The sequence below is a fragment of the Battus philenor genome, unplaced genomic scaffold (assembly GCF_028537555.1).
Source record: "Battus philenor isolate CCGP_79_NKW_IND1 unplaced genomic scaffold, ilBatPhil1.0.hap1 SCAF_8, whole genome shotgun sequence".
Classification (NCBI taxonomy): Eukaryota; Metazoa; Arthropoda; class Insecta; order Lepidoptera; family Papilionidae; genus Battus; species Battus philenor.
Window position 1 is genome coordinate 8,476,536 of NW_027181748.1, and position 25,055 is coordinate 8,501,590.

At 30.7% G+C, this 25,055-nt stretch overlaps 4 protein-coding genes across 5 annotated transcripts; 3 read left to right on the forward strand and 1 right to left on the reverse strand.

Annotated features, from left to right (window-relative positions):
* The first annotated feature begins 3,880 nt into the window (after positions 1-3,880).
* Positions 3,881-7,655, forward strand: Ipp (inositol polyphosphate 1-phosphatase). The gene is made up of 4 exons (XM_068775122.1): positions 3,881-4,406; positions 4,494-4,638; positions 5,788-5,993; positions 6,568-7,655. The coding sequence occupies exons 1-4, from the start codon at positions 3,965-3,967 to the stop codon at positions 6,795-6,797; spliced, it is 1,023 nt and encodes a 340-aa protein (XP_068631223.1). The 5' UTR covers positions 3,881-3,964; the 3' UTR covers positions 6,798-7,655.
* Positions 7,656-7,799: 144 nt separating this feature from the next.
* LOC137931712 (RNA-binding motif protein, X-linked 2) lies at positions 7,800-10,751 on the reverse strand. The gene is made up of 5 exons (XM_068775204.1): positions 10,615-10,751; positions 9,424-9,576; positions 8,737-8,866; positions 8,378-8,533; positions 7,800-8,049 (listed from the first exon to the last, which is right to left on the reverse strand). Exons 1-5 carry the CDS (start codon positions 10,626-10,628, stop codon positions 7,945-7,947), a joined length of 558 nt encoding a protein of 185 aa, XP_068631305.1. The 5' UTR covers positions 10,629-10,751; the 3' UTR covers positions 7,800-7,944.
* A 1,133-nt stretch (positions 10,752-11,884) lies between these two features.
* LOC137931599 (transcription initiation factor TFIID subunit 13-like) lies at positions 11,885-15,517 on the forward strand. 2 transcript variants are annotated; one of them, XM_068775043.1, is made up of 5 exons: positions 11,885-12,116; positions 12,187-12,365; positions 13,655-13,812; positions 14,030-14,076; positions 15,410-15,517. In XM_068775043.1, the coding sequence occupies exons 1-4, from the start codon at positions 12,075-12,077 to the stop codon at positions 14,041-14,043; spliced, it is 393 nt and encodes a 130-aa protein (XP_068631144.1). In that variant the 5' UTR covers positions 11,885-12,074; the 3' UTR covers positions 14,044-14,076; positions 15,410-15,517. The 2 variants fall into 2 exon arrangements, with proteins under 2 accessions (XP_068631144.1, XP_068631145.1); XM_068775044.1 differs by lacking the exon at positions 14,030-14,076.
* Positions 15,518-21,580: 6,063 nt separating this feature from the next.
* On the forward strand, positions 21,581-23,331 carry LOC137931834 (uncharacterized). Its single transcript, XM_068775344.1, has 3 exons — positions 21,581-21,744; positions 22,696-22,838; positions 22,931-23,331. Exons 1-3 carry the CDS (start codon positions 21,581-21,583, stop codon positions 23,125-23,127), a joined length of 504 nt encoding a protein of 167 aa, XP_068631445.1. The 3' UTR covers positions 23,128-23,331.
* The last annotated feature ends 1,724 nt before the right edge of the window (positions 23,332-25,055 follow it).

Here is a 25,055-nt window from a genome sequence, read left to right on the forward strand (position 1 = left end):
CCATGTTATAACAATGGAAACAATGATAACATTCTTCTATTTTCAGCTTAAAAGGAAGCTCCAGTGACAAGTTCTTGTAAACAAAAATCTATTAAAAAAATGAATCAATGTTATTATTAGGATATAAGCACATATTTTACTATTTCAATTATATCTTTATATATACAATACTAATCTTTATAACAAAAAAGTAAAATACACAATTACAAAAATGCCGAGAATGCAGTGTGATTGGAATTTACAAAATAAACAAAAAAAAACAAAATAATTTACTAGATCAACTCTTTATTTTATTCTTCAATAATATTTCAAGGCAAACAATGTCTGTCTATAACTACAAAAACCAACTTGTTCGTAATTATTATACGTTCCCATGTGCCTGTATAAATTCTATACTCAAAGAAAACAATAGAACACCTTGTCATGGATCGCGTGTCGTACCTTTAGAAAAACCATCTTATTGATAGCCTACATTGGGCAATGCACTAAAATACTATACTTTTTAACATCTTTGTGGATTTTAAAAAAATTACAAAATTATCACGCTTGACATCGATTTAATTAAAAATCATTTCGAATTATATTATATGCATAAACAATAAATTACTAAAAAAATTATGAATTCGTCTGAATCACGACAACTGTCCTGAACGGATTGAAAGTAATTCTATTTTTGACATTAAATCTCAATTCGACATATTTTTTTGTTTCAACATATTGCCTTGTAATGTTTCCGCTATTGGTATACCAGCCTACTTAGAGAGTTAAACCGTAAACCACACAGGCCGAATTCGGATTTGGTGATTCATTATTATATTATTTCAGATTTCATTTTGGATATCATCATTTCAGCCGTACGTCGTCCAGTTCTGAACTCCATTGAGGATTTCCAATAAGACTGAAACAAAACAAAACTTAAAATTAAATTTAGTGGTTTAGGAAGTCGTCATATGTTGCGCTTGTCGATCCGTATCTGACTGACTCCAGAATCTTAAGGCCCCAGCTGCAATCTGGTCTGCACGCCATGTGGCCTGCCTTCTGACATTTTTGTTCATCTATGAATCTCCTTATTCCTAATTCAATATCCATGGTTCGTTGAGCGACTGCTGGTAAGCCAATGTGGCACGAAATTTAAAATCACGTTTCTGTACCATACGTCATCACTGATAACACGCATTCAGATTTTTTGACCTAAGAAATGACAATGAAAAAATGAGCCACACTGATCATCTTTTTGAAAACCCTTCATAATTTTATGACATTACCTTTGTATTTGTCACTTTCATATATAAGCAGATAAGATACAGCATCCTTGAATCAGAAAAGCTACGTCACTAATCAAAGGCAGAAATGAAAACGGCTTCAAAACCAATTATAACAAAATTATTCTAGAGTATTCATGTCTTATTGTTTTTGTTGTATTGAATTTAAATAGTCTTCTAGCAATCCCAAAATAACTTATTAATGTAACTAAACGTATTTTATTACAACAAATTTTAACTACTTTTTACAAAAAAAATCTCCGTTGTTTATGTTCAAATGTAAAATGAAAATTATTTTTCTCCGCAACCAATATTGACGGAAAAATATAAAATCCAAATATTTAAGAAGCTTCGGCACTCAGTGGCATTGTTGTTAGTGCTTACATCTCTTATAAATCTCGGTATAAATAATATAATTTATACCGAGTATAATATAACTAGACAAATCCTTGTTGCCATGAAATAAATCCATTATAAATACTAAATATTAACAGCAATTTAATAAATACATACAAAAATAAAATACTTATTGAAACTAACAAGCTAAAGTAAGTAACTAGCCTAAAATTATAATTATGTAAACTTTTTTCGCAAAAGGTATTGAGCATACATAAATGAAGTATACTTTATTAATGATATATATATATTTACTTAACCGAACAATAATATGATTTTCAGTATTCAAAATTATCTTTATAAATTAAATTTAGTTATATAAAATCAAAAATGTCCGAACTGGAAACGATTTCGACGATTTAACTCCTATAAACGTACAAAATATAAAATTTTTGTAATAGAGGTAGATATGTAGTCGCAAAAAACCACAACAAAAGTAACTGGGGCAATAGAAAAGAATAAGACGGAGACTGTAACCGTAGTACCGGTCTCTCTAATTGTCTATATTTCAAAATGCAAAGTTGTTTCATAATGCAAGTACGAAAAGTATCAATATATAGTAATGGACCGATTACCTACAACACTTTATTGTATCATAAAATAAGATTTAGCACGCTCCAATGAGGTCGACCACGCGCGTGTCGCACGACAAAGATCGCAATTATCAGGGCCGCCTGTATTTTTTTAGAACTTAAAATAAAAAAAAAAACAACTATCTATAACGTACTTCACCTACATCCGTACAAAAAGAGAAAAAATATAGGTTCAAACTCATTGTTAATCTTATGAAACTTTCAAGTCCTATCTATTGCAAACATGTTATTAATATGTACCGTATAAATTTATGTAATGTTGAAAATTAATTTAAATTTTTTTGCACAGAATATTAGAGAAATTATTCCATAAAAAAAATTATCTTAAAATATACATATGTATATGAGGCAGCCCTGGTCAAGAGATATCACCATGTCCTTGATTTTAAGGTCAAGAAAATTTTTTTTAAGACAATTTCACTCATTGATCTTATAATTTCATTGACGAACATTTTTACGAATATGTAGCGTCTAATGTATTCGCAATCAGTTAGCATACAACTTAAACATGTATGTAAAATGAATATATATGGATGTTTTGATATTTTGTATACACAAACATATATTATACAAAAATTGTATAAACAGTAAATAATTTCATGACTTGATATGACTTGTCATTATTTATACCGCCTATTGTAAATACTGACCGATTCATCACTTATTCCATAACATGAACATGAAAACAAATTAGTATTTATTCTAAAAATTAAAAATATTAATAAGAATTGAACAAAGGTCATAGTCAAATACTCAATTTTTTATTTGTCCAAGTACACTGACACCTTCTCCTGGTAAAGTCTTCAGTTTTCGACTTTGCTACATGTATGTAATAATCATCCTTATTCCAAAACAACAGTCAAACAAATGCTAGTATCCCACTCTGCTGTTACAGTTTTCTCTATTTTTTTTAAACAATTGTAACATAATAACCTTTCCGGCCGAAGATAAAGACTAAGATAACTGAAAAAAACAGATCCAAGTTTCACCAGCTGTGACTATATGTATACATAAAATATTTTAAAATTTACTCATATTAAACTAAATTTATTTGTCAGACTGTATCATATAACACACAACTATGTTAGTTTCAGTAGTCGCTGTTGAAGGATATGCCTCACGCGTATTAAGCCTAAGCCAGCACTGGCACGGATCTAATATAACTCATCAGTAGTATTTGATGATGCGAGTAAACAGTGGTGAAACGAATATAAAAGAGAATCCAATCAAAATATCAGTAGGAACATGTTTAAATTCGTTAAACCATTTGTAAATAATAGCACGAGATTGTTATTCATCACCAATAGTTAATAGAAGTTTATTGCTCCTTTTTTTCATTAGTTCCTAACTGAAAATGCAAAGAAAATCGTAAAGCATTAGTAATTATTTTCGCGTATCATTATGGATTATATTAGGTTATTATTTTTGTTTTAAATATTTACGTACAACCATAATTTTTAAATTTCGACCAATTTGAGAAAATAAATGATGTAATGTACAAAAAAAGACCAATACGTAGTTCTTTTTTCGAATTTGAAGATGATTTTTAACGTTGGTTGCAAAATGCCCAGTTAATGACAGTTTCAGTGTCAATGCTGACAACACTTTAGACATGTCATAACTAATAATTATATCTTTTTATTGATTCATCTATAATTAAATAACTACCAAGTTAACCCGAAATAAATAGTACTAGTACTAGAGTGCATAAAAATGTCTAACATTTTAGAAGCATTAATTAGAGCATCTGAGAGGGCAGCTTGCATCGCGCGATCTTGTACTAATTTCAATGGCGAGATGTTACTTGTGACTGAAAAAGGAGAAGCTGAAGCGAATACTCGCTTTGAACGGGATTTTAAAACAATTGCCGACGTTTTAGCACAAGAATACGCTAAGGCAGAAATAGCGTTGCAGTTACCGAGCCTTGCCCGACATGTAAGAGGCGAAGAACGGAATGAAATCAATGGGGTAACTATAACTTTAGAGAATTCTGTTGAAGAAACAGAAAAAACGCTGAATTTACTACTACCTCCATCAACCGCAAAACAAATGGCTAAAGCGGCACACGATAAAATCTGCCATTTCCCCTTAAAAGAACTACCAAATGTACCTGAATTAAATCCTGACGATATAGGAGTTTGGATTGATCCAATAGGTAATGAAAATCGTTAAATAATCGTTATTGTCCATGCATCATCCAAACTTTCTACATTCAACTTTCAACACATTCATTATATTTTAGATGCAACAGCAGAGTTCATAGCTGGTGTGCGAGGAGAGGCAGCTGAAGGTTGTGGTCTGACTTGTGTAACTGTTTTAATTGGGGCATATTTAAAATCTTCTGGTGAACCAGTTGCTGGTGTCATCAATCAACCATTTTATAATGAGTATGTCTTTAAGGTTTATTATAGCCACTTCCGCATCATCCAAATTAAAAAAAAAAAATCTTTTGTAAAACAATCCAACAATTTTCATTAATTGATTTCTTTCTAAGACATACACACATTTTTCTGAAGTTACTTTCTTTATACATGTGTGATTCAAATCAGTGGTTGCCTGCAGAACAAGCCAATCTGACTTGTGGTTCTTCTACTGAGATTTATTACATGTATAAAAATAAACAAGCACATTAACTCAATTAGGTTTTAAACTTATCCTAACTGTAAAACATAAATCTGAATAAAAAATATTTTCACAAAGAAAATAGTTCCTCACTTATGGGAATAAGTAAGTTCTGTATAATGTTCTGTATAATACATGGTAGCATTTATTTTACCAACCAGATGAAACTTCAAAAAACTTAATTAAAACACCTATTACTTATCTTATGCACTTAAATATTTCCTATTATTATCATTATTTTATTTAATGTTCTTACTTACACTGAACAAGTTATATTATGAAGCTAACCCTTTTTATATTTTACTAAAATAGCACTTTCATGTGTTACATGCAGAGATCAAATAATCCACATGGATATTTATTTTTTTGCTTAGAATTTATGGGTTCGATGAAATACAAATAGGTAATTTAACCATTGTAACTACTTTTGGAATCTACATGCACCAAGCAAGTGTTTTTCTACTAAGTTCTGTCATGTCTCTTGCCCATTCATATTTCAGGATTTTATGAGTACATAATACTTACTAGCTCACACTTTGTCTATGGGTAAATATGTGTCGACATCTAATCTCTGATTATCTAGTTAGTGATAGAGAGCAGATTAAATCACAACTAATGATTTTGCTTTTATAAAGAATAAAACCTTTAAAAAAATATTTGCAGATAATAAGATTTGCTTTTCCTCTTATTAAATGTCTTATTCTTTTTTTTACTATGGAATACTTAAATATTTGAGAATCATAAGCCTTAATTTGGATATTAAAAATATTTTTTTCAATGTGACATATATTTGATGTAACTAAAATAAATCATTATTTATGACATTAGAGAATTGCTTGGTTTTAATAATCAAATTATTTATTGTAATTGCTAGCCCTAACTTTTTTCAATTTAAAATGACATTTGTTTAATAGGGGAAAAGGTAGAATAATATGGGGTGTAACCTACCAGGACATTCAAAAGTGGTGTGATACAAGCAATCAAGAAATTACATCAGAAAACAAAGTTGTCCTTATAAGTGGATCAGAGAAACCAGATATTGTAAATAAATTGATGGAATCTGGCTGGGAAGTGAAGGCTGTTCCTGGTGCAGGCCATAAACTACTGAAAGTGGTGTTAGGTAAGAATAGAACTGCTAATAATAATTTATAACAGATATGCCTAGACTTTTTTCTCACAGACCCAATTTCTAAATTTTGCTGCTTCCTGTGGGCCCCTTGTAATTCTTCCCTTGTTTTCGAAAAAAAGTGACAAATGATTTGTTAATTAATTATGCTGTAAGCGGAGGTTAAAAAAGTAAATTTGGCCAATAAAAAGGTCTCCATCTAAGTTTATTTTTTCAACATCTGTGCATAGTACAAAGAACCAATCAATTATCACTCATTAAGAGAAGTCTAAATTTGGAGTGGTGTAAGTTAAAATAAAAACTTTTTTGTGTTGCTTGACAAAAACCCACATTTTAGTTCTTTACTATCAAAAGCAGGTAAACATAGATACCCATTACCCTCTTTGGGAACTAATAATTTATAAGATGAAAGTATTTTTTAAAATTTACTGTGAAAAACATTTTAAGGATTTTAAATTTCATATGTACACTTTAAAAAAGACCTCATAGTGAACTTTTTTAACAATGTATGTATGTGAATACATTTACCAGTTAATTTCTATGTAGAAATCTGTATGTGAATTTTTAGGGGAGGCTGCAGCATATGTTCTTTCCAAAGGCAGCACTTATTCCTGGGATACATGTGCGCCACATGCTATACTAATTGCAAGAGGTGGAGGGCTTATTTCTTTTAATTCACAAGAACCAATAACATATATAGATGGCAAAGTTGAAACAAAAGAACATTGCAACACTGAAGGTATTATAGCTTATGCTGAAGATAAAACTCTTAAAAAGATTCTCAAGGATTTGAAATAAAGATGTTTAACTTTTACACTGTCTTACCCATTACAATTCAATGATAAACATTATATATTATGACATATAATCAATTATTCAGGAAATAGATATAAGATAAACCTGTTATCGAATTCCATGATCTGCTTTAAAGTTAAGAATTTGTGTAAAAGCTTATTTATTGTGAAACTACTTAATAAACAATCATTCCAAAGATAATTTAAAAATATTCAATAGTAGATAGAAAATAAAATTATGTGTTTATCCACTGACCAAGTTTTGACCAAACACTGATTAAATCTCCATTTACTTAATAAGTACTTTGACCAACATAGAATCAGCTCAATATCTATGCTGGCTCAACACTACTTATACTAGAGTTATATAATGATTAAAGATTTGCAATATTGACATGTGCTAATAGTTTTAAAATGTTAAATTATATCCAACTCTTTTTACACAGTAGATGTGGTCCTTAGAAATACAAAATGAATATTTAATATAGTCATTATCAGTAGATATGTCTAGCAGAACTGTTGGGTTTGGAGAACTTTATATTCCCCCAATTGTATTTTGTTGCTATACAGAATAGTTTTAGTAAACACTGTCAAATTAAGAATTTAAAAAAAAAGATTCTGGTCAGAACAAAAAATTCAAGCAATAATATATATATTTTTTTTGTAAACTGTGTTATCTCAAAATCCTGTAAAAAAGAGTAGGGTCTACCTACTTCTGTGTTAAAAACAAGCTTGTGTGAGTTTTATAAGCTTACAGTGAGGATGAATTTTTTATGAGTTAAATTTGAACACACCCTTAGTGTACTTTAGCATTACAATTTAAAGAGAGTACTAATTTTATGCAGCAATGTTTCAATATGTATCAAAATATATTTATACAAATCATTATAAATTTAGAAATTTTTATTATAATTCCATTTTATATTACATTAATATTAGTAACAACCATAAATAACCTGTTACATAAATTTATTCTCTATTTTTGAAAAATAGTACCTGTTGTTATGATCTCATTGTTAATATTTTTACTATATCATTATTTTGCATTTTTTTGCTAGTCTCGTGATGTTATTGATCTTTTATTAACAATAAAAATATGTTACAATCCAAACTTTTATTCAATTATCTTTACAAAGAAAAAATGGTAAATTTTATGCATCACTTAATTCACTTTCAGAACTCTTACTTTTCTTCTTTTTTTTCTTTTTGCTCTTCTTATCCTTCTGTTTCTTTTTTTTATCCTTATGCTGTTTTTCCTGGAAAAATAAGTCACTCTTCACAGATATTTCAAAATGATTTAAGATCATAGTAAAAAGTTATTTTTAATCATACAAAGTGGCACACAACAAAAGGAAATGTTACAAAAAATCATTAAGCATATATTATTATACTATATAAAAAGTGAATTATTGGGCCAGTAATCAATCAAGATACAGCTAGCTTCAAACCAAAACACTGTTTTGTTAATACTACTTTCAGTCATTTTTTTTTTGTATAGTGACAGGCCAAATATTGCCAGTTAAGGACTTGCAATAACTAACACAAAAAACCCTAGAACCAGTAATTTCTTTATCAATCTATTACCTTTTTTATCACTTTTGAAATTTCTTCTGTTTTAATTACAACTGGTGCACATCCTTCTGTCCTCAATGATGCTGTCATTTCATCAATCTTTGTCAAATCTGAATTTGGTGTTCGATATTGCTCACAATGGTCAACCCGAATTGTTCTATTGAGGATCTGAGAAAAAATTCATAATTTAAGTTTTATAATTAGAAAACTAAATATATTTTTTAATAACTCAATGATCTTTTAGAGACATATTTAAAGTACCAGTTTGCAAAAAAAGTTGCTGGAAGCAGATCAGGTAAACTTTCTTTTAAAAAACATTTTTGTTATTAACTTAAAAATTTTGTTTACAAAATTTTTAATTTGGGCGTTACCTTAATTCCATTAAGGTTATCTACAGCTAAAATAGTAGAGCGTTGATCTTCATAACAAATAAAAGCAAACCCTCTTGATTTGCCAGTAGTTTTGTCCCTTACTAAGTTTATATTAACGATTTCGCCATATCTGAAATAAAAATTTATTTAATCTTGATAAAAAACGTCAATTTTATAGGAAAGGTTCAAATACAAACATTGTTTCAAATACATCTAAATTGTCTCTAAACAGGTGTTAGTTATTTTATTTCCATAATATCTCAAATGAACATTAAAAAATACTTTATGGTATACCAAACCCATAGGTTACATTATACATATATGTGACATATGATACAGTGATAACTATTAAATGTATGATACAGTGATAAATATTAAATATACTTATTTAAAATTACACCATAGTTTCTCAATAGGTGCAGCACTGTAACCTATCTAACAATGTAAAAAAATATAAACTAATTATTTTAAATATTAATTATGTTTTTTTCTTATAAACATTGTCCATAAAAGGTGGTTAATATATGAGATAAACCTCATAAATCTTTTTTGTAGGGAACAGTAAACATATCTGGTCTAAATATTGAAACAAGTTATCAGACTACAAAAATATATTTTTGACTTTTCCTAACTCTGTATTCACATTTTGTTTTGATTTATGATAAAGGGGATATAACACACACTTACTGTGAAAATACACAGATGACATCACCCTCAGTCAAATCATAGGGCATACCACCAACAAATATCCAAGCACTGTCACGATATTGATCATGCCATGAAGTTTTTGAATTACCAGCTAGTTCCCTTTCGCTGAGTTTCAAAACATTCTTTATATTTCTGAAATGATTATTACAACATTATTAATATTTACACAAGTGATTGAATTGCTTTTGTTCAAGGCAAAGTTAAGAAAACATACAATAGAATAGCACTAGACAAAAACAGTACCTTGTGACATGTAATACTTACTATAAAAGAAAATAAAATGTGTACTGTTAGTTACATTACAATTTTTATTACCACAAATTTACTCATTTATTTTAACCCAAAGTCCATTGTTTGTTTGATTGGATTTAAAATATCCATATAAAGGAAGTGGCAGAGCACTGAGATATTCTTACATCAATTGGCTGGTTTCGACAACCAAGTAATGTTGCATTCATTTTAATGAATTTATTAAGAAACTAAGCTCTGGGATTTCTTCGCAAACTCTATTTTAAACCATTTCATAGATTTTTCAACAGGTTGGAGATTAGGAGAACTTGATTTGCTTAAGCGGATGATGTAAGAATTGACAAGGCCTAAGAGGGATCTTAGACTAAGACTGGTGCTCAATACATATTGTATATATTAATTCAAGAGCTCCCAAAAGAGTCAAACCTTATGTTACTTAATAGCAGAAACCAGTCCATTGAGAAAAGACAAGGACCCAAAGCAAGATTGATCAACATAGTTAGTATAAATCTACAATCATTATAAGCACTTTTTTTTCACGGATGTTGATGAGGTTTGGGACACCAACATTATAAGCTGTTACTGTGGAATAAAATAAAAAGACTGAAAATCTACCAACCATTTCTGAATCTGAAGGAACATGTAAAAAATGCCAACCTTTATAAGAAAGTTTAGGCAGAATCAGATATTTAAGAGTCAAATTAAAGCATAGCATGAATTTCTGCAGATATAAATAATAAAGACTTCTGTTAACTTTATACTCCAATGATTTAATTTGATGATCGTTTATTCGCCGATTAACAACATGTATTTTTAAAAAATACATGATTGATGATGAAAATTTCATATTATACAAAATAACGTTAATTACATGTTTTAAACATTGTTACCACTTAACTTAAATATGTTATAAATACTTACGTCATGGGATTCATTATGAATTAGAGTTTTAATAGTTGTCTCTTTAAATTATATAATACAGGTTTAAATAATTTTAAACAACATGTTTTTACTTTAATGTGAAATTAGCTACATCAATCACATTATACATGCAATGTAAATAGATTAGACATTCCGACAGAGTTGCTAGTTTAGAAATAACAATAGTGAATAAGTTGTACTTTATACAGCAAGTATAAAGCTATGTACTTCGCTGAAGTCATTACTTATATAATATTAAAAAAATTCTTCTAAGTTTTTAATAAAACAAAGAACAGTTTATAGCTGTCTCAATTTAACGCATAATTTCTAACCCGCGAATCCTATATCGACGATACTCTTCAAGCGCAGAGTAAAATCGCCTTGTTGATAGACAATTGACTTCGAGCAATGTGAAATAAGACACGGATTGGTAAAAGTCGTCACAACATGTTACTCATGATATTATTAACGCAGGTGTATAAATAGCTACATCTTTGTCAATACAAGCAATCCGTAAACGTATTCAGTATGGAACACCCATACGCTTCATTTCCACTGCAGTCTTTTATTTCAATTACAATAGAGTACTACCTTACATCTTAAGCTCTTTATGCCTTAAAGTTATTAGTTATAAAAATTAATTATCGTTAAAGATTTTTTAAGAAGAGATCAAGAGTTTAGTTGAAGTTTCCCTCGCCACTTTAATTTTGAGGTAAAATAGTATACGCGTTTAACGAGTGGAGGAAAAGTACCACCTGTGCACGTATTAGCTCCTCACCAATTAGCCCATATGGCAAGACCACGATAGTATCCCTGACAGCGTCTGAATTCAATAAATCGTGCAAATTGAATTCGAACGCCCAAGAATAATTGTATACAGAGTATTGTGATCGTCGTGGCAGCAAGTGTTCCTAAATGAACGCTACACCAGCATTCTTTTTCGGGATTTAACGTACAGACAAGACAGGGTGATTTTGAGATATTTTTTAGGATTAAGTTACTAAATATTTAAAACAAAAAGTGTGCTTGATGTATTATATACAAATGAAATGATTTGACACTAAAATTACTGTTTAATTACATTAAAGCAGAAATGTTAGTATCGTTACGGAACAGTCACGGTGAATATTTTATTTGGGTAACATTTAAAACTTCTTATGATGCTATAATTATTTCTAAATAAAATTTAAGTCTTAAGCAATTATGACATATTTTAGATAATTTCTACATACACTCTAATGAAAAGTAATAAAGAATTAAAACGGGCAACACTGTGATATGCATTGTTTTCAAAATAGGCTCAAGAACTTTCTATGAAATGTTTTAAGAAAACAGTGTAATTTATTTTCATCCACAATTATTAGTCTTATACGTATTGTAGGAGTTAAATAATATACTGCAAAAAGAGAAATAAGACCAGATATTTAGTTACATTACCGCTTAAAATTACCTAAATAACTATGACTACTCCATCCTCTGATACTCCTGACCAGTTCGACCAAGTAAGATCTTGACAGTTTTGTATCAAAACATATTCCGGGAATATGTCTCGTAATTAAATATTTTCTACAGTTTGACGATGAGGAAGCAGAGCAGCAGCTCGGGGCTACGGCCTCTGGACGAAAAAGATTATTCAGTAAAGAACTACGTTGTATGATGTATGGATTTGGAGATGACCAGAATCCTTATACGGAAAGTGTCGATTTTTTAGAAGATCTTGTAATTGAGTTCATTACAGAAACCACCCATAAGTATGCTTTTAATTTTTTGCTTGCATCTTTGTTCCTCCATAATTAGTAGTTTTTTCAATTATATGCCAATTTCACATTTTTTTAACAAGTAGGTGTAAAAGTATATTAAAACATGTAAAAGCCTGATTTTGTTAAATTGCTTGAAGTTTTTCTAGTAGTGAAAGTGCAATGAACCAAGCCTATAGTAAATTTGTAACAGTAACCAACAAACTGGTGAATTCTAAACTGACAAAAACTGTTTAGAAAACAAGGTTAAAAATATGTAATGTTTAATACAAGGAATCAGTTAAAACCAACACTATGAATCATAATTGACTATTTTACCAATATTTATATCTTTATTAATCTCATAAATTTTTGTAGTGATAATATAATTTCTAAATCCAAGTTGGCAAGTGCTTCTAAAGTTATTTTTCAAAATTCAACAAGGGATTTGTCATTAAATAAAAAATAAAAATAGATAGTTTTAGCTGAGAGCAAAATTATTCTTAATTATTGCATGCCACCATCTCCAGCATGTATGGCACAGAAGAACCTAGTGTGGACTGTACCATAAGTAACAAAATTGCAAATCTCACTCTAAAACATACTTTGGTTTAGCACTGTCAAAGTCTGTAGAAAACTTAATTACACTTGTGAGGTGTGAATAATTTAAATGTATCTAGTAGATTTAAAAACCACAAGCTTTAAATTTTACCAAGCTGTAAAATCCAGCATAGTTGATATCATGACAAACATTAGTTAAAATGAAAAATCAGCAAACCTAACAAATGTCTTTCCTAAAAAGTAAGCATCTTCTGTTTGTTTACTTATTGATTGTTTACTGTAATAGTACCCAAAATTGTCCAAGTCAACTTTCATGGGCCATGAGAGACTAACAGGGTCTATTAGTGTGAAAAAAAAACGTGTTCACATTTTGTTAATAGGAGTCCACAAATTTTATCTGTATTTGATAGTGAAAAAATAAAACATTGGTTTTACTTAACCTATCAATGTTAGCAAATATTTTAAGAAGCTCAGTACAAGTTCAGTACCGTGTTGCAGCACATTTATTCAGAGGTGCAGGGATAAAATTCTAATTGTTGTGTGTGCTTGTAATCATGCATGTACCTGTTAGATTTTCAACAATATCAATATGTATGTCAAGGATAAACATGACTCATTTGCTTTAAGTTTAGTGAATATGGTAGAAATGTAGCTACAGAAGATCTACAAGTACAAGCTATTTATTTATATTTTTTACATTAAATTTATTAACTTCAATCTGTTGTAAAAGTAAATAATTCTAGGGCCATGGAAGTAGGGCGGCCGGGTCGAGTACAAGTTGAAGATATTATATTCTTAGTACGAAAAGATCCAAGGAAATATGCTAGAGTCAAAGATTTGTTGACAATGAATGAAGAGTTGAAGAAAGCAAGAAAGGCATTTGATGAAGTTAAATATGTTGGTGAGTGACATATTCTATGAACTTAATCTAGTTATTTTGGCGATTTGTTTTATTTAATACCAGTAAAAGTTAGAAAAAGCTTTGAAATATGAAATGTAAACATACTTTAGTCTACAATCTGTAATGTGTTTGCAAAAAAATGTCAATTTTTTTATATTAAACAAAGTTCAATAGTTAAATTCTAATGTTATGTGTTATTGTTTTTATAAACTTGTAGAAGATCAACAATAACTTGGCCAAGCAAGCAACACTTCTAAGACTGATGCAAGTAACAATTTATTATTGACACATTCCTTTTGGTTGGCACCATGTACTAATTATAAATTTAATTATATCTTGCTTTATATTTAAGTACTGACTAATCAATTTTGTAGTTACACAATGAACTTTTAAAAGTTGGAACAGGGTGAATTAAGTTGTAGAAGTTGATGGCAATTTTTTAAATTGTGACATAATTTTTCCTAATTTTATCGATACCATGATTGATATAATGGGACAATAATTGGGTTAAATAAATATTTAATTTAATAAATGATTAATATATGGGCGCTAAGTAAATCTGCTTGCTTTTATATGTACGCACTAATTCACCATTAGTACAATATATGTATAAATAAAATAAATTGTGGTATTTTTGTATGTTTTCTGTATGTGTTACAAAGTTTATGTAGTCCAAATGGTGAATGTACATGTCCATGTGAATGTTTCACCCAAAATATAGGATATGGTGATAATTAACCTTTTATATATATAAAAAAAAAAACAAAAACAAAATATAAAGTAGAACTTCACAACATTTGCCAAGAATAATAAAAATGCAATTTATGTTTTGTTTGTCATGAATTTAGATATCTGTTTGAAAAAAATGTGAACGTTTGGGTTTATCCAATTGTGTCTGCTGGAAATGGGGAGCCTAACAATTATTTTAAGCATAACATGCTCTCGGTATTGAATAGAGTAGTTTTCCGTTAGCTGGACAATATTCAATCAAAATTATATGGTTTGGTTAATCAATTATCAGTGAATTATAAACAAAACAAATAAACACCACAAAAGGATGTTTATGCAAGGTTCACATTAGTGACATTTCTGTCTGGCTAATGAGAAATACCTTGAATTGTGGGTATTCTTTCAACCAAAGAGGGCAGGAGGCATCATCCATTTATCAGTTCAATTGCTGTAAGATTTCTTGTTCCCACAACTTTATTCTCAGTTTGTTATAGATAAACTGTTGATCAATCATAAGTCATAGTATTCTGAGGTACCTTAAATGTTAATTATTTTTGATGGAACCATGTATCAGTTTTAAAATGCTATAATACACATATCCTGCAAGTAAAAACAAATCTCAATACATTTCTAAAAAAAAATTGTTTAATTTCATGATCAATATTTGAGTATTAAATTGAATCACTCAACAGTAAAAGGGCTTATATGTTATAGTTACGTATAATATGTATTTCAAATTGCTATAACAATTGCATTTGCCAAAAAATGTAATAAATACCTTAAATTACTTATAAACTTTTTATAAACGAGTACTATAAGTATTTTGTTTTTTTCGATTGTACTATTTCTAGTTTACTTTTTATTATAGAAGAGAGTACATAGAGAAAATATTCCAGTAAAATGACAGAAAATAAGGAAGTTATCAAGACGATCACAGGATCAGGAGGTGCAGAAAAATAAAGATGTTTTAAACATTGTTTTTTTTTTATTTAACTCTGTTCATTAAACACATATGTGGTGGTAAGAAGGGGCAATAGTAATAAAAGGGAAATTTTAATTATTAGATCTTTTTCAAACCCTGGCACCGACGCATTTGTATCAACCCCGCTAACAGCGTCCAACCACAAACAGAAGTAAGCATTTTTTTATAAGAATAGTGGATTGTATTCCAGCCGTAAGATATCCGCTGTTAGACATAAGCCTCCTCCATTGAATTCCAACAGGACAAATGCGGCCAGCATCCAGCATCTTCCGACCATAAAAAGGTCGTCTGCCCATTTTGGGAGTAAATATTTTGCGCTTCGCTCGCTCGTCCGTGGTCTCTTCTCCAGAACTCCAAGTCCCCGACGGACATTCGTTCTGCGCACTACATGGTGGCGGTGGGCCGGCCATATAACCACTTAAACTTGCCAATGTGATAGTTTATGTTTGTTTTTTTTATTTTGTGGGATTCTTCCTAGGACCGGTAGATCTTGTAAAGAATAACAAAACCCAAAGCAGAAGCGTGTTTGTTTTTTACTTTTACTCTGTTGATGTTAATGCTGTTAGTCCCAAGACATTTACAGCTTCATCGGTACTGAGTTCACGGAGTGGAAGGGTCCGTGAACTTGACTCGGAGGTGTGTATATTCATCAAGCATAATTATATCTATCTGGCTGTTAAGTGGTTAAGTAACGTTTACCTTGGTTGTGGTGTTAGTGTCACCCGCAAGGTTTGGAACAGTCGGTCATCTAAATATCCTTGAAGTCATTGTTCTAGGGTTGTCGGGACGTTCAATTAACGGGTGAAATACTAGCAATGCATTGGTAATAGAATAAACAAGTTAAACAATAGAAGAAGCAGCGAATAAGGGGCTATATGCAGCATGAGATATTGTCAAAGAAAATGATGTACTCGTCTAGTTGCCACTTTAGAAGCTACATACAATAAAAAAATTGTTAAGCCTCAAGTCTCGACCGACCACACTCTGAACAAACGGAAAACAAGACTACTTCAAGTTACAAGGCGACTAACTTCTGACAGTACGAAGTTTGCAGGGACAGATAGTAAACCATAATTAATTTTACATACAGCTTTTGCACCAATCTTCAATCACCATGTGTTAAGTGCTCACTCTGAAATATGTGACATTAATTTATTAATCTATTGAAATGCGACATTCGAATAACTTATGTCATTACAAATCCACAGAGACAATTAACCATAATTCTAATTATATAGCAATCAGAATTTAGAAAGTTTTCCTTGCTACATTATCATTACGTTGTTTCTCATATTCCTAAACCATTTATTTTTGGATAGGGCCTAGCATAAATAATTTACAACAAATGAGTTATACATTAATCTCTGTAGCTATTAATCCTATCACCCCGTAGATGTAAGCTTTGCCAGCGGCGGCTCTAGCTCGTGCAGCACCCGTTTGCAATGAAACCCTGGTGCCCCCTAGGCATGACGCCCCTCTCCCCACGCGTTTATTATTGTTTATTAATTAAGCTATTTTATAAGTAGGTATAGCTTACAGTATGGTATTAGTTACGGCCTTTCGTCTTAACATTCATTGCTTTTTTTGCCTGTAGCATCTCTGTTGTGAAACTAAGCGGCGAACCGATAGTTCATGTTTCGTCGTTTTAAGTGTTATGGACAGCGAAATAGAACCGAAATGTATCGAATTTCTGTTTCGCTGCTCCTAGAACTTACAACCCAAGGCGTAAATCTACCGCCGCCTCAAGGCGCCTCCCTAGACGGCGGTGCCCGTGTGCTTTGCACTCCCTGCACTATAGGTTAAGCCACCCCTGAGCTTTGCTGGTATTTCTTTCACCACTTCTACCAGCGTTAACGAAAGCATTAGCAACCGACCAAGGTTCGACCCTTTCGGGCGCTCTTGCGTTGGAATGCTAAACTCATTTGAATGACAGCTCAAGCCAAGATTCCCTGTCGAACTGTTGCCCTGGTCAACTTATGAAGCGTCCGCTTAAATGATCTGAACTCTCGGCGACCTTATGATCAGAAATATATAGTAGGTAATATTTAACCACCCAAGTCTAGACTCCTTAAAAGACAGACGAGATTTGCTACTTAAAAATAAGGTTTAGGCTAATCGCCAACTTCGTGGTAGCTAAGGGCAACAGAGATCATTCGACGAAAAAAGTAATGTGAAATATGTTGATATTTTTCCTAAACAACCAGCCTGATTGGCACAACTTTTGTTTAAAAACAGGGACGAAGATTTTTCCAATAAAAAGACCGCTGTATAGTTATGACGAACCTAAATAATGAGTGTGTTATTACAATATCGTCCAATTATTTGGTTTTTACTATTTACCGTAGTAACTTTAACCTTTGTACTGTGTATTAGTAATCATATACGCAATGAAGTTTACGTGTAATTAAACTAGCACTTGACATATACAGCTAACTCAATAAGATATAGTTTCATTATAATCGGTAATAATTAGGACTGAAGAGCTGGCAAAATTGACACAAGGGAGAGTATGGTATGCCATTCTAGTTCCCGGGTCATTTTGTACCACAAACTTTTATCATAATAGTTTCTTTGATATCCTTGATTAACGTCATAATCAAGCATCCGCGATATGTTTTAACAGTAGGAAATGTATTGGAAAGAATAAATTAAAAAAAAAAAACATTTATTTTATTTTCTTGGATCACTTTGACGTACAAGTTACTGCAGTTTCTAAAAACAGATAAGACGATGATTATTATTAATAATTTGAATAATTTCTGGCTATAATTAGAATATACAATTATAAATTTATAACATAGAAAAATAGTTCTATATAATTTTACATAAATTTATAACAATATTTTTGAAAACAATTTGTAGAAATCGCAAATGCTTTTAGATAAACAAGGACAAACAATGTCTATAAACGTTAACATGTGATATTAATAACTCAATTCATTGAACGGAATATTTAATAACGCAGTTACGTGTGTAATACGAAGGAAATCAAACGTAGCTATTTTCCCTATAAGGTTCTTTACACACATTTGACGTAACAAACCGCACTGGTAGGAGCAAGGGCTAGACCGATTATAAGTGCTGTTGTAGTATGATTTATGTAATTTTAAACTTTTACTTTGATTTTCAACTAATTACATACTCCGAAATAACGCTAAATTTATACATACTTGTAAGTTTCTGTCTATTTGTACAAAATCTTTTCAGTGCTTTGGTCCGTAGGAAACCAGCTAGTAATGGATGTTGCATTTATATTAGGTCCGCACGCATAAAATTGCAGTTTTATAGCAAAATAATCAAAAATATAATTCTTAATACACTATTGTTAAGGATACACGTTTTAGTAAAAGTTTATTAATTTATTTTATTACCCGGGAAAGAATTTTTATTCAATCTCTCATATCAAATGGTTTTTACTGAAAAAAGTTTTGCAAATTACACAAAAAAAATGTGGTAATCAGTTTGAACAGGGTGTTGAGAGTATTGTGGGTAACAGAGATTTTCCAATCGCAGCACCTCTAATTCAGCAACCGTTTACCTAGCATAGTATGGCCGATCGACTTCCTGAAGGTGTCATGGGTTGGAGCTTATTAACTTGCATCTATAGAACAAGCTTTATAATAATCTACAAAAAAAATGTTGCAGAAAAAAAGAGATAGAGCTCACCAAGTTTTTAAATAAAAAAAGAACTCTTGCGCTGTAGTTTTTTTTTATTAAAGCCGTGCGGTGTGGCATATTCAGTTTAGATAACTTTATTAACAATAGTTTACTTCATGCTACTATACTGGTATGTTTTACTAAAAAAAATCTAAAAGCTGTTTGCAAGAGATCACGCACAGATTAGATATTTGATTAATCTAACTATTGTTATTGCAAATACATCAAATTAAAGGGCATATTATTAGTGTTTATTATATAGAGTAACATATATTATCTATGATGATCATTTATCATTTATGTCAACCGATTGACGCCCACTGCAAGGCATAGGCCACTCCCAAAGATCGTCACGATGACTGATCTTGCGCTGTACGTCGTCGGTCCACTTAGTCGGGAACCTACCCACGTCATGTCTACCGGCTTGTGGTCAGCTGCACGTGCGCTGTGCATGTCCATTGCCACTTCAGACATATGGTATCTACAGTATAGTATCAATCGACTTCAGAAACTACGGATGCAAGACCCCGATAATTTTTTTTATCCTACAGATTTGTTTACGCACACAACTGTAAATTAAATGGATTACTAGTTCTGTAATAAAATCGCTGTGGATATTAAGGGACGTAAATTATAAAAACCATTAAAATTTACTATTGTTAATAAAAGGTAGATAAAAGGCGAGGTTTTTGTGGTCATATTAAGCAAAGGTTATTAATTAATTTAGTTCTTATCTCTCTTCAACTATTTTAAAATTGTTTTGAAAGACCATGAATAGTAACCTATATGAGGTTGGGTGTACTTTACAGTTTGTAGTTTTCGTTTTTCCTAGAAAACGGTTTGATTGTTCCTGGATTTATTACCTATGTAAAGGCATTCCTTTTTATACACGCGGAGAGTTTATATTCGGATGCCTATTTTTAAATAAAGTTGAAATATTGTTATGAATAACACTTTCGTATAGAAAAAAGTCCCGGCATGCGAATGACCGAGTCACACGGATATTATACATGCTTTTGCACGTGAGACAACATATCTACAACTAGAGAAAGAAAACAATTCGTTTTGTTAATAAATATTACTAGTAAGGCTTTCTGACTTAATTAATCTTCATCGCTAAACAATTAGATTCATATGCATCCCAATATTTATTTACAAAAAACCATGCTGGTAGTAAATGTATTAATATAGATATACTAATATGTTATATACAATAAATATCAATTATGATGAACCTTCTTATTAAAATAATTTGTAATACACTACGAAATGGAATCCGAAATGAGTACATCCATAGACGAAGGAAATAACCGTCGTTGCCAAACGTATTAGCGAGTTGAAACTTCTCTATCCTACTCATAATTTGTTGGTTATAATGTCGTGTTGTTGATTATATTAGTACAGTACACCCGCCCGAAGGCAGAGACCTATTTACGACTTGTCTCCACCTTCTTCGACGGCAGTACTCGTTAGGGTGAGTGCCCCGTGCGAGTACGCATTACCTGACTGAGCAAGTGATAGAGTTGTAAGGCACTCACTGCCTATACATCATTAAGAACGCACTAACGATTCAACTCTCGCTTGGGACACCAGATAAGCTGGCTTCTATATTATCCGGATATGGTATCGGAGTTGTAAGAACACTCATTTCTCGATTGCCAGTACGGGATCTAGTCTAAACTACACCTGGCTGCGGTGAATATTATGTAGGATATATCTCTTGCTGAGCAAGCATGTACCCGAGCTGCGGTAACTCGCAGGTTGCCAGCCAGAAAACTACCGCAAACAGTCGCTCCGAACGACACCAAGGAGGACAGAGGATGTAATAAAAGTCGTTAGAAGACGCTGAAAGCAGGTCGCTTCGAATCGGCACTATTCAAAATCTATAGAGGAGGCCTACGGCTGAAACAATGGTACAATGCAGCAATCAGATATGATGTATAATTTCTGCTAATAATCCATAATTTATTAAACGGTAAATCTCTTTTTCAAATGAAAGTACAATGTTAATGGTAGTCGTTAACATCTGTAATATAAAAGATTTTTATTTTAATTTTAATTTGAGATAATATTAGTATAAAAAATACGAAAAATTTAAAAAGATACACCAAAGTGTTACTATGAGATGTATCCATTATAATTGGTAAATAAGGATATTTAAATGTTTTATGCACACCTCATGGAATCCCTGTGCAGACTTATGACGTACGATTTTATGACAATTTCTGCGTTAATTAATGAATCATTTATTGGCTTAAAGGATTTAATAATGTAAATTCAATCAGAATAGCGTTGTTTGCGGCTGACAACAGAAGACATTCAATTAAACAATAAACGTTTAAAGCCGCGTATTGGAGTGCTATTGAATTTGAAATATTAGACGAACATAAGTGTGACAGTATGAAGGTGTCTTGTTTATTATTTTTTATTGTATTTAGCCAATATAAACGTGAAAGTGTTAGTCTGCCCACAACCGGAATAAAAAAAGTTTTTAAGTTACCCAAAACTATTTCGAGTGAAACTGAAATTATAATTAATGGGACCATGAAGATCTTAAATAATATGTAAGTAATTTGTATTTTTCGTTCGTTTACCCTATATAAATACAAGAAAAAATGGATCTTATCTTATCATTAACTGGCATGTATGAATACATAACTTATACCCAAGTTTGATTAACAGTAGTTAGAAAAATTTTAGGAACCTTTTATTTGAAAATAACTTTAGACTTTTTTTTAGTTTGCTGAAACAAACTTTTACTATTTGTAAAAATATACTATATCTACATACTATAGACTACTTGTGTCCCCGGTACAACATACTACACATTGCCACACAAAAATAAATATTAATTTGGAGCAAACTGCCTGAAGATAACGAATTAGAAGATGAATGTATATTTTTGCCAGTAAAAAAATTGTACTAAACAATTTCAACATGACAAAACTTAAACTTCTTTATTTAGTTAGATAAACATTAGTAACGGCTACGAGTATTATTCTTCATAATTAAAATAGTATAGTAATGTAAATTGCATATTTGAAATGACGCTAAAGGCGTCAAATTAGTCGTTTGCTCTTACAAATGTTACACCTAAGATTACAAATGTTTTTTTTTAAATAAAATGCAACTATTTACGTTGTTATTTATCTCTGTTCAATAGCTTGCATTGTTTATAATAATTTTTTTTTATATTTATCTGTGTGATAGAATGTCATTCTTAAATAATCATTAATTGACATTTCACAATATAACTTTAAAATTTTTAAGCCGCTTCAAAATTAAATAATCAAGTAAATAAGAACAATTCCTTTGACATAAAATATTTATTATTTAAAAAAAAAGAAATTTATTTTTTAAAAATTTAAATAGTTTTTTACGTTATTAAATTTGTTGATTATAAGATAATTGTTTGATTCAACATAATACAATATTACTTAACTTATTATTTCCTGTAATATGTGCAATGTATATACAATATATTTACTCAAGTTACAAATATTTTTGACCTTTAGATTTTATGTGGCGTTATTGGATAAACAGAAAAAAAGTTTATGTGAATTGACCTACGACACATACACGAACAATGTGACTATGACGTCAGAGTTATCGGGACCAGTTTCAGACGAATATTTTCTTGAAAATTCAAATTCGTTATGTAAGTAATAAGCATGTTATATTTTTAGTGTTTACAATAATATTTTTGAATACATAAGGATTTAAATAAATTAATCATAGTTCTTTTTTCAGTGCCTGCACCATTTTCACTGAAAATAGAACCTAAGATGTCCAGAAGCCGACATTTAATAAACTTGTTTTTTGAGGCGGACGACGCCGGCCAACTGTCTCTTGTCCCTTGTGAAATAAAGAACTTCGAAAGTGTTCATCGAATTGTCGTTAAAGGTGCGGATAGGATAAACAGTTTAGTATTTACATTTAAAAATTAAATGCATTTCATTTTATACGTCAAGTGAATTCGACATAACTGCTCAAATCAGCTATTTGTTGTTTTGTTTCTGAAGATGTTAGCCCTAAGGCTTTTACAGCTTCATCGGTACTGAGTTCACGGAGCGGAAGGGTCCGTGAACTAGATAAATTAAAGCTTCATTTTCGCCGACTATTTAAGCTGTGACCATGGGATATTAACCACTTTAATTAAAGCAAAATTTTTTTTGATTAATATTTATTTACATTCGATATTTAGAAAAACAATGTTTTTTTCACAACTAGAAGAGAATGTATTGAAGTTATTAATAGTTTTAATAAGTATTAAATCGATTGTCAAAAAGTGTTTAATGACTTAATTTGAAGAAGTGATATAACAAACATGTAATTCAAAATTATGGAAGATTAATTTTTCTTGTAGTTTAATTAATTTATTCTAGTCACTAGTTATTGATTTAGCTGGATATACATCCGAACGGCTGGTCCGTTTTGTCGTTTACGGTGCTGCTATTAAGTAAATTATTATTTATTATATAGTATTATTTATATAATAAATTTAATGTAATAAATATAAAAAAATAATAAATAAATTATGAAAATAATTATTGTTTGAATGATTCCTTTATGCCACGTATTCCTATCATTCTATTGCCTATCAAACATTTTAAAAAAGAACACAAGGTGAACAGACGACCGAAGCCTTTTCCGACCGGTCCTTTTGGAAATCTATCAGGAAGGCCTATCCAGCAATTAACATCTTACGCTTGAAATCATATTGATGATCCTGTGAAGATATACAGTTCCATCTTTAGCTTCATCATTGTTTTTTTTTATTATTGTAGACATATGAAAGCAAGAGCGTTTAAAAACGTAACGAGAAGAATCAATATCTTAATCAGGTCAACGCTTTATTTGTTGCATCAATTAATGGTTTAAAAAATAATAGTTAAGTCACTACAAATTACTCATCTATGTTTACAGTGAATGACATTCACCACGTACGCAATTTTACGGAAAAACGTCAATGATTGACGCATTTTAACAGTTATAGGTAAACGTTGATGTCTAGGTGGTACAAAATATCAGTATAACACCTACGACATGTTGACAGTTCAACTTCTTATTTATCTTTATCTACAATTCTTTTTTCTTGTTGTTTTTAATTTGTATGTTATCACGCAATAACATAAAGCATATGATTTAACGTAAATCTATGTATGAAATAAATGTTAGTCGTCAGTAAAAGAAGATAATTGATTATTTGATATTATTTTAATTGCAATTAACAGTTTCTTATTAACTTGTTTATGCAGCTCAGCAATTTTCTAGTTTTTAACTAATAAATCCATACTGCTAAACACACTTAAATACTTATAAGTATATATACATATGTATACACATTATTTATATATATGTTTTAAATGAGACCTATAATTCAATCCGGTTAACCTTATGTTATTTAACAACCTGAGTGAACAACAATAAGAAAATCTGATTAAAAGTTATTTCTTAATTAAAGCATCATTAAGTTGCCGTTAAATAAATTAACTTGAGTGAGTCTTTAGCCTAAACCACAAGCAATCGAAACGGAAAGACCAAAGCCAAATTGTGATAGTTGATTGTTTCTTTTGATTAGCAAATTATAAAATTACTGTGAAGTAAATTTTTAGACTGATAGGAGGGACACCGCAAGTGCGGAAGCAATAACAGGTTGATTTTCATTGGTAGTTGAATTCGCATTCGGGGTGCGAGAGATTTCTGTTCTTTTCTGCCATAGGGATATTAGTCGATAACTGTTTTCATTAGAAGGGCCATTTTGCGATCGCGTGCAACGTTTGTGTGTCTAATAACATTAACAAAATCAGTTTCATCGCAATACTTGCTTTTTGCCCCCACTTAAACCTTTATATTTTACCGGTCATTTGCTAAC

Excerpts from the sequence above, each read along its gene's own strand:
- Ipp (XM_068775122.1), top strand. The coding sequence starts at position 3,965 with ATGTCTAACATTTTAGAAGCATTAATTAGAGCATCTGAGAGGGCAGCT. Across the intron at positions 4,639-5,787 it reads AATCAACCATTTTATAATGA|GGGAAAAGGTAGAATAATAT; the intron begins GTATGTCTTTAA and ends TTTGTTTAATAG. Across the intron at positions 5,994-6,567 it reads ACTACTGAAAGTGGTGTTAG|GGGAGGCTGCAGCATATGTT; the intron begins GTAAGAATAGAA and ends GTGAATTTTTAG.
- LOC137931712 (XM_068775204.1), bottom strand. Across the intron at positions 8,867-9,423 it reads GTCATCTGTGTATTTTCACA|ATATGGCGAAATCGTTAATA; the intron begins GTAAGTGTGTGT and ends TTTTTATTTCAG. Across the intron at positions 8,050-8,377 it reads TTTCAAAAGTGATAAAAAAG|GAAAAACAGCATAAGGATAA; the intron begins GTAATAGATTGA and ends TTATTTTTCCAG.
- LOC137931599 (XM_068775043.1), top strand. The coding sequence starts at position 12,075 with ATGACTACTCCATCCTCTGATACTCCTGACCAGTTCGACCAA. Across the intron at positions 12,117-12,186 it reads CTCCTGACCAGTTCGACCAA|TTTGACGATGAGGAAGCAGA; the intron begins GTAAGATCTTGA and ends TATTTTCTACAG. Across the intron at positions 12,366-13,654 it reads ATTACAGAAACCACCCATAA|GGCCATGGAAGTAGGGCGGC; the intron begins GTATGCTTTTAA and ends AAATAATTCTAG.
- LOC137931834 (XM_068775344.1), top strand. The coding sequence starts at position 21,581 with ATGAAGGTGTCTTGTTTATTATTTTTTATTGTATTTAGCCAATATAAA. Across the intron at positions 21,745-22,695 it reads ATGAAGATCTTAAATAATAT|ATTTTATGTGGCGTTATTGG; the intron begins GTAAGTAATTTG and ends TTTGACCTTTAG. Across the intron at positions 22,839-22,930 it reads TGAAAATTCAAATTCGTTAT|TGCCTGCACCATTTTCACTG; the intron begins GTAAGTAATAAG and ends TTCTTTTTTCAG.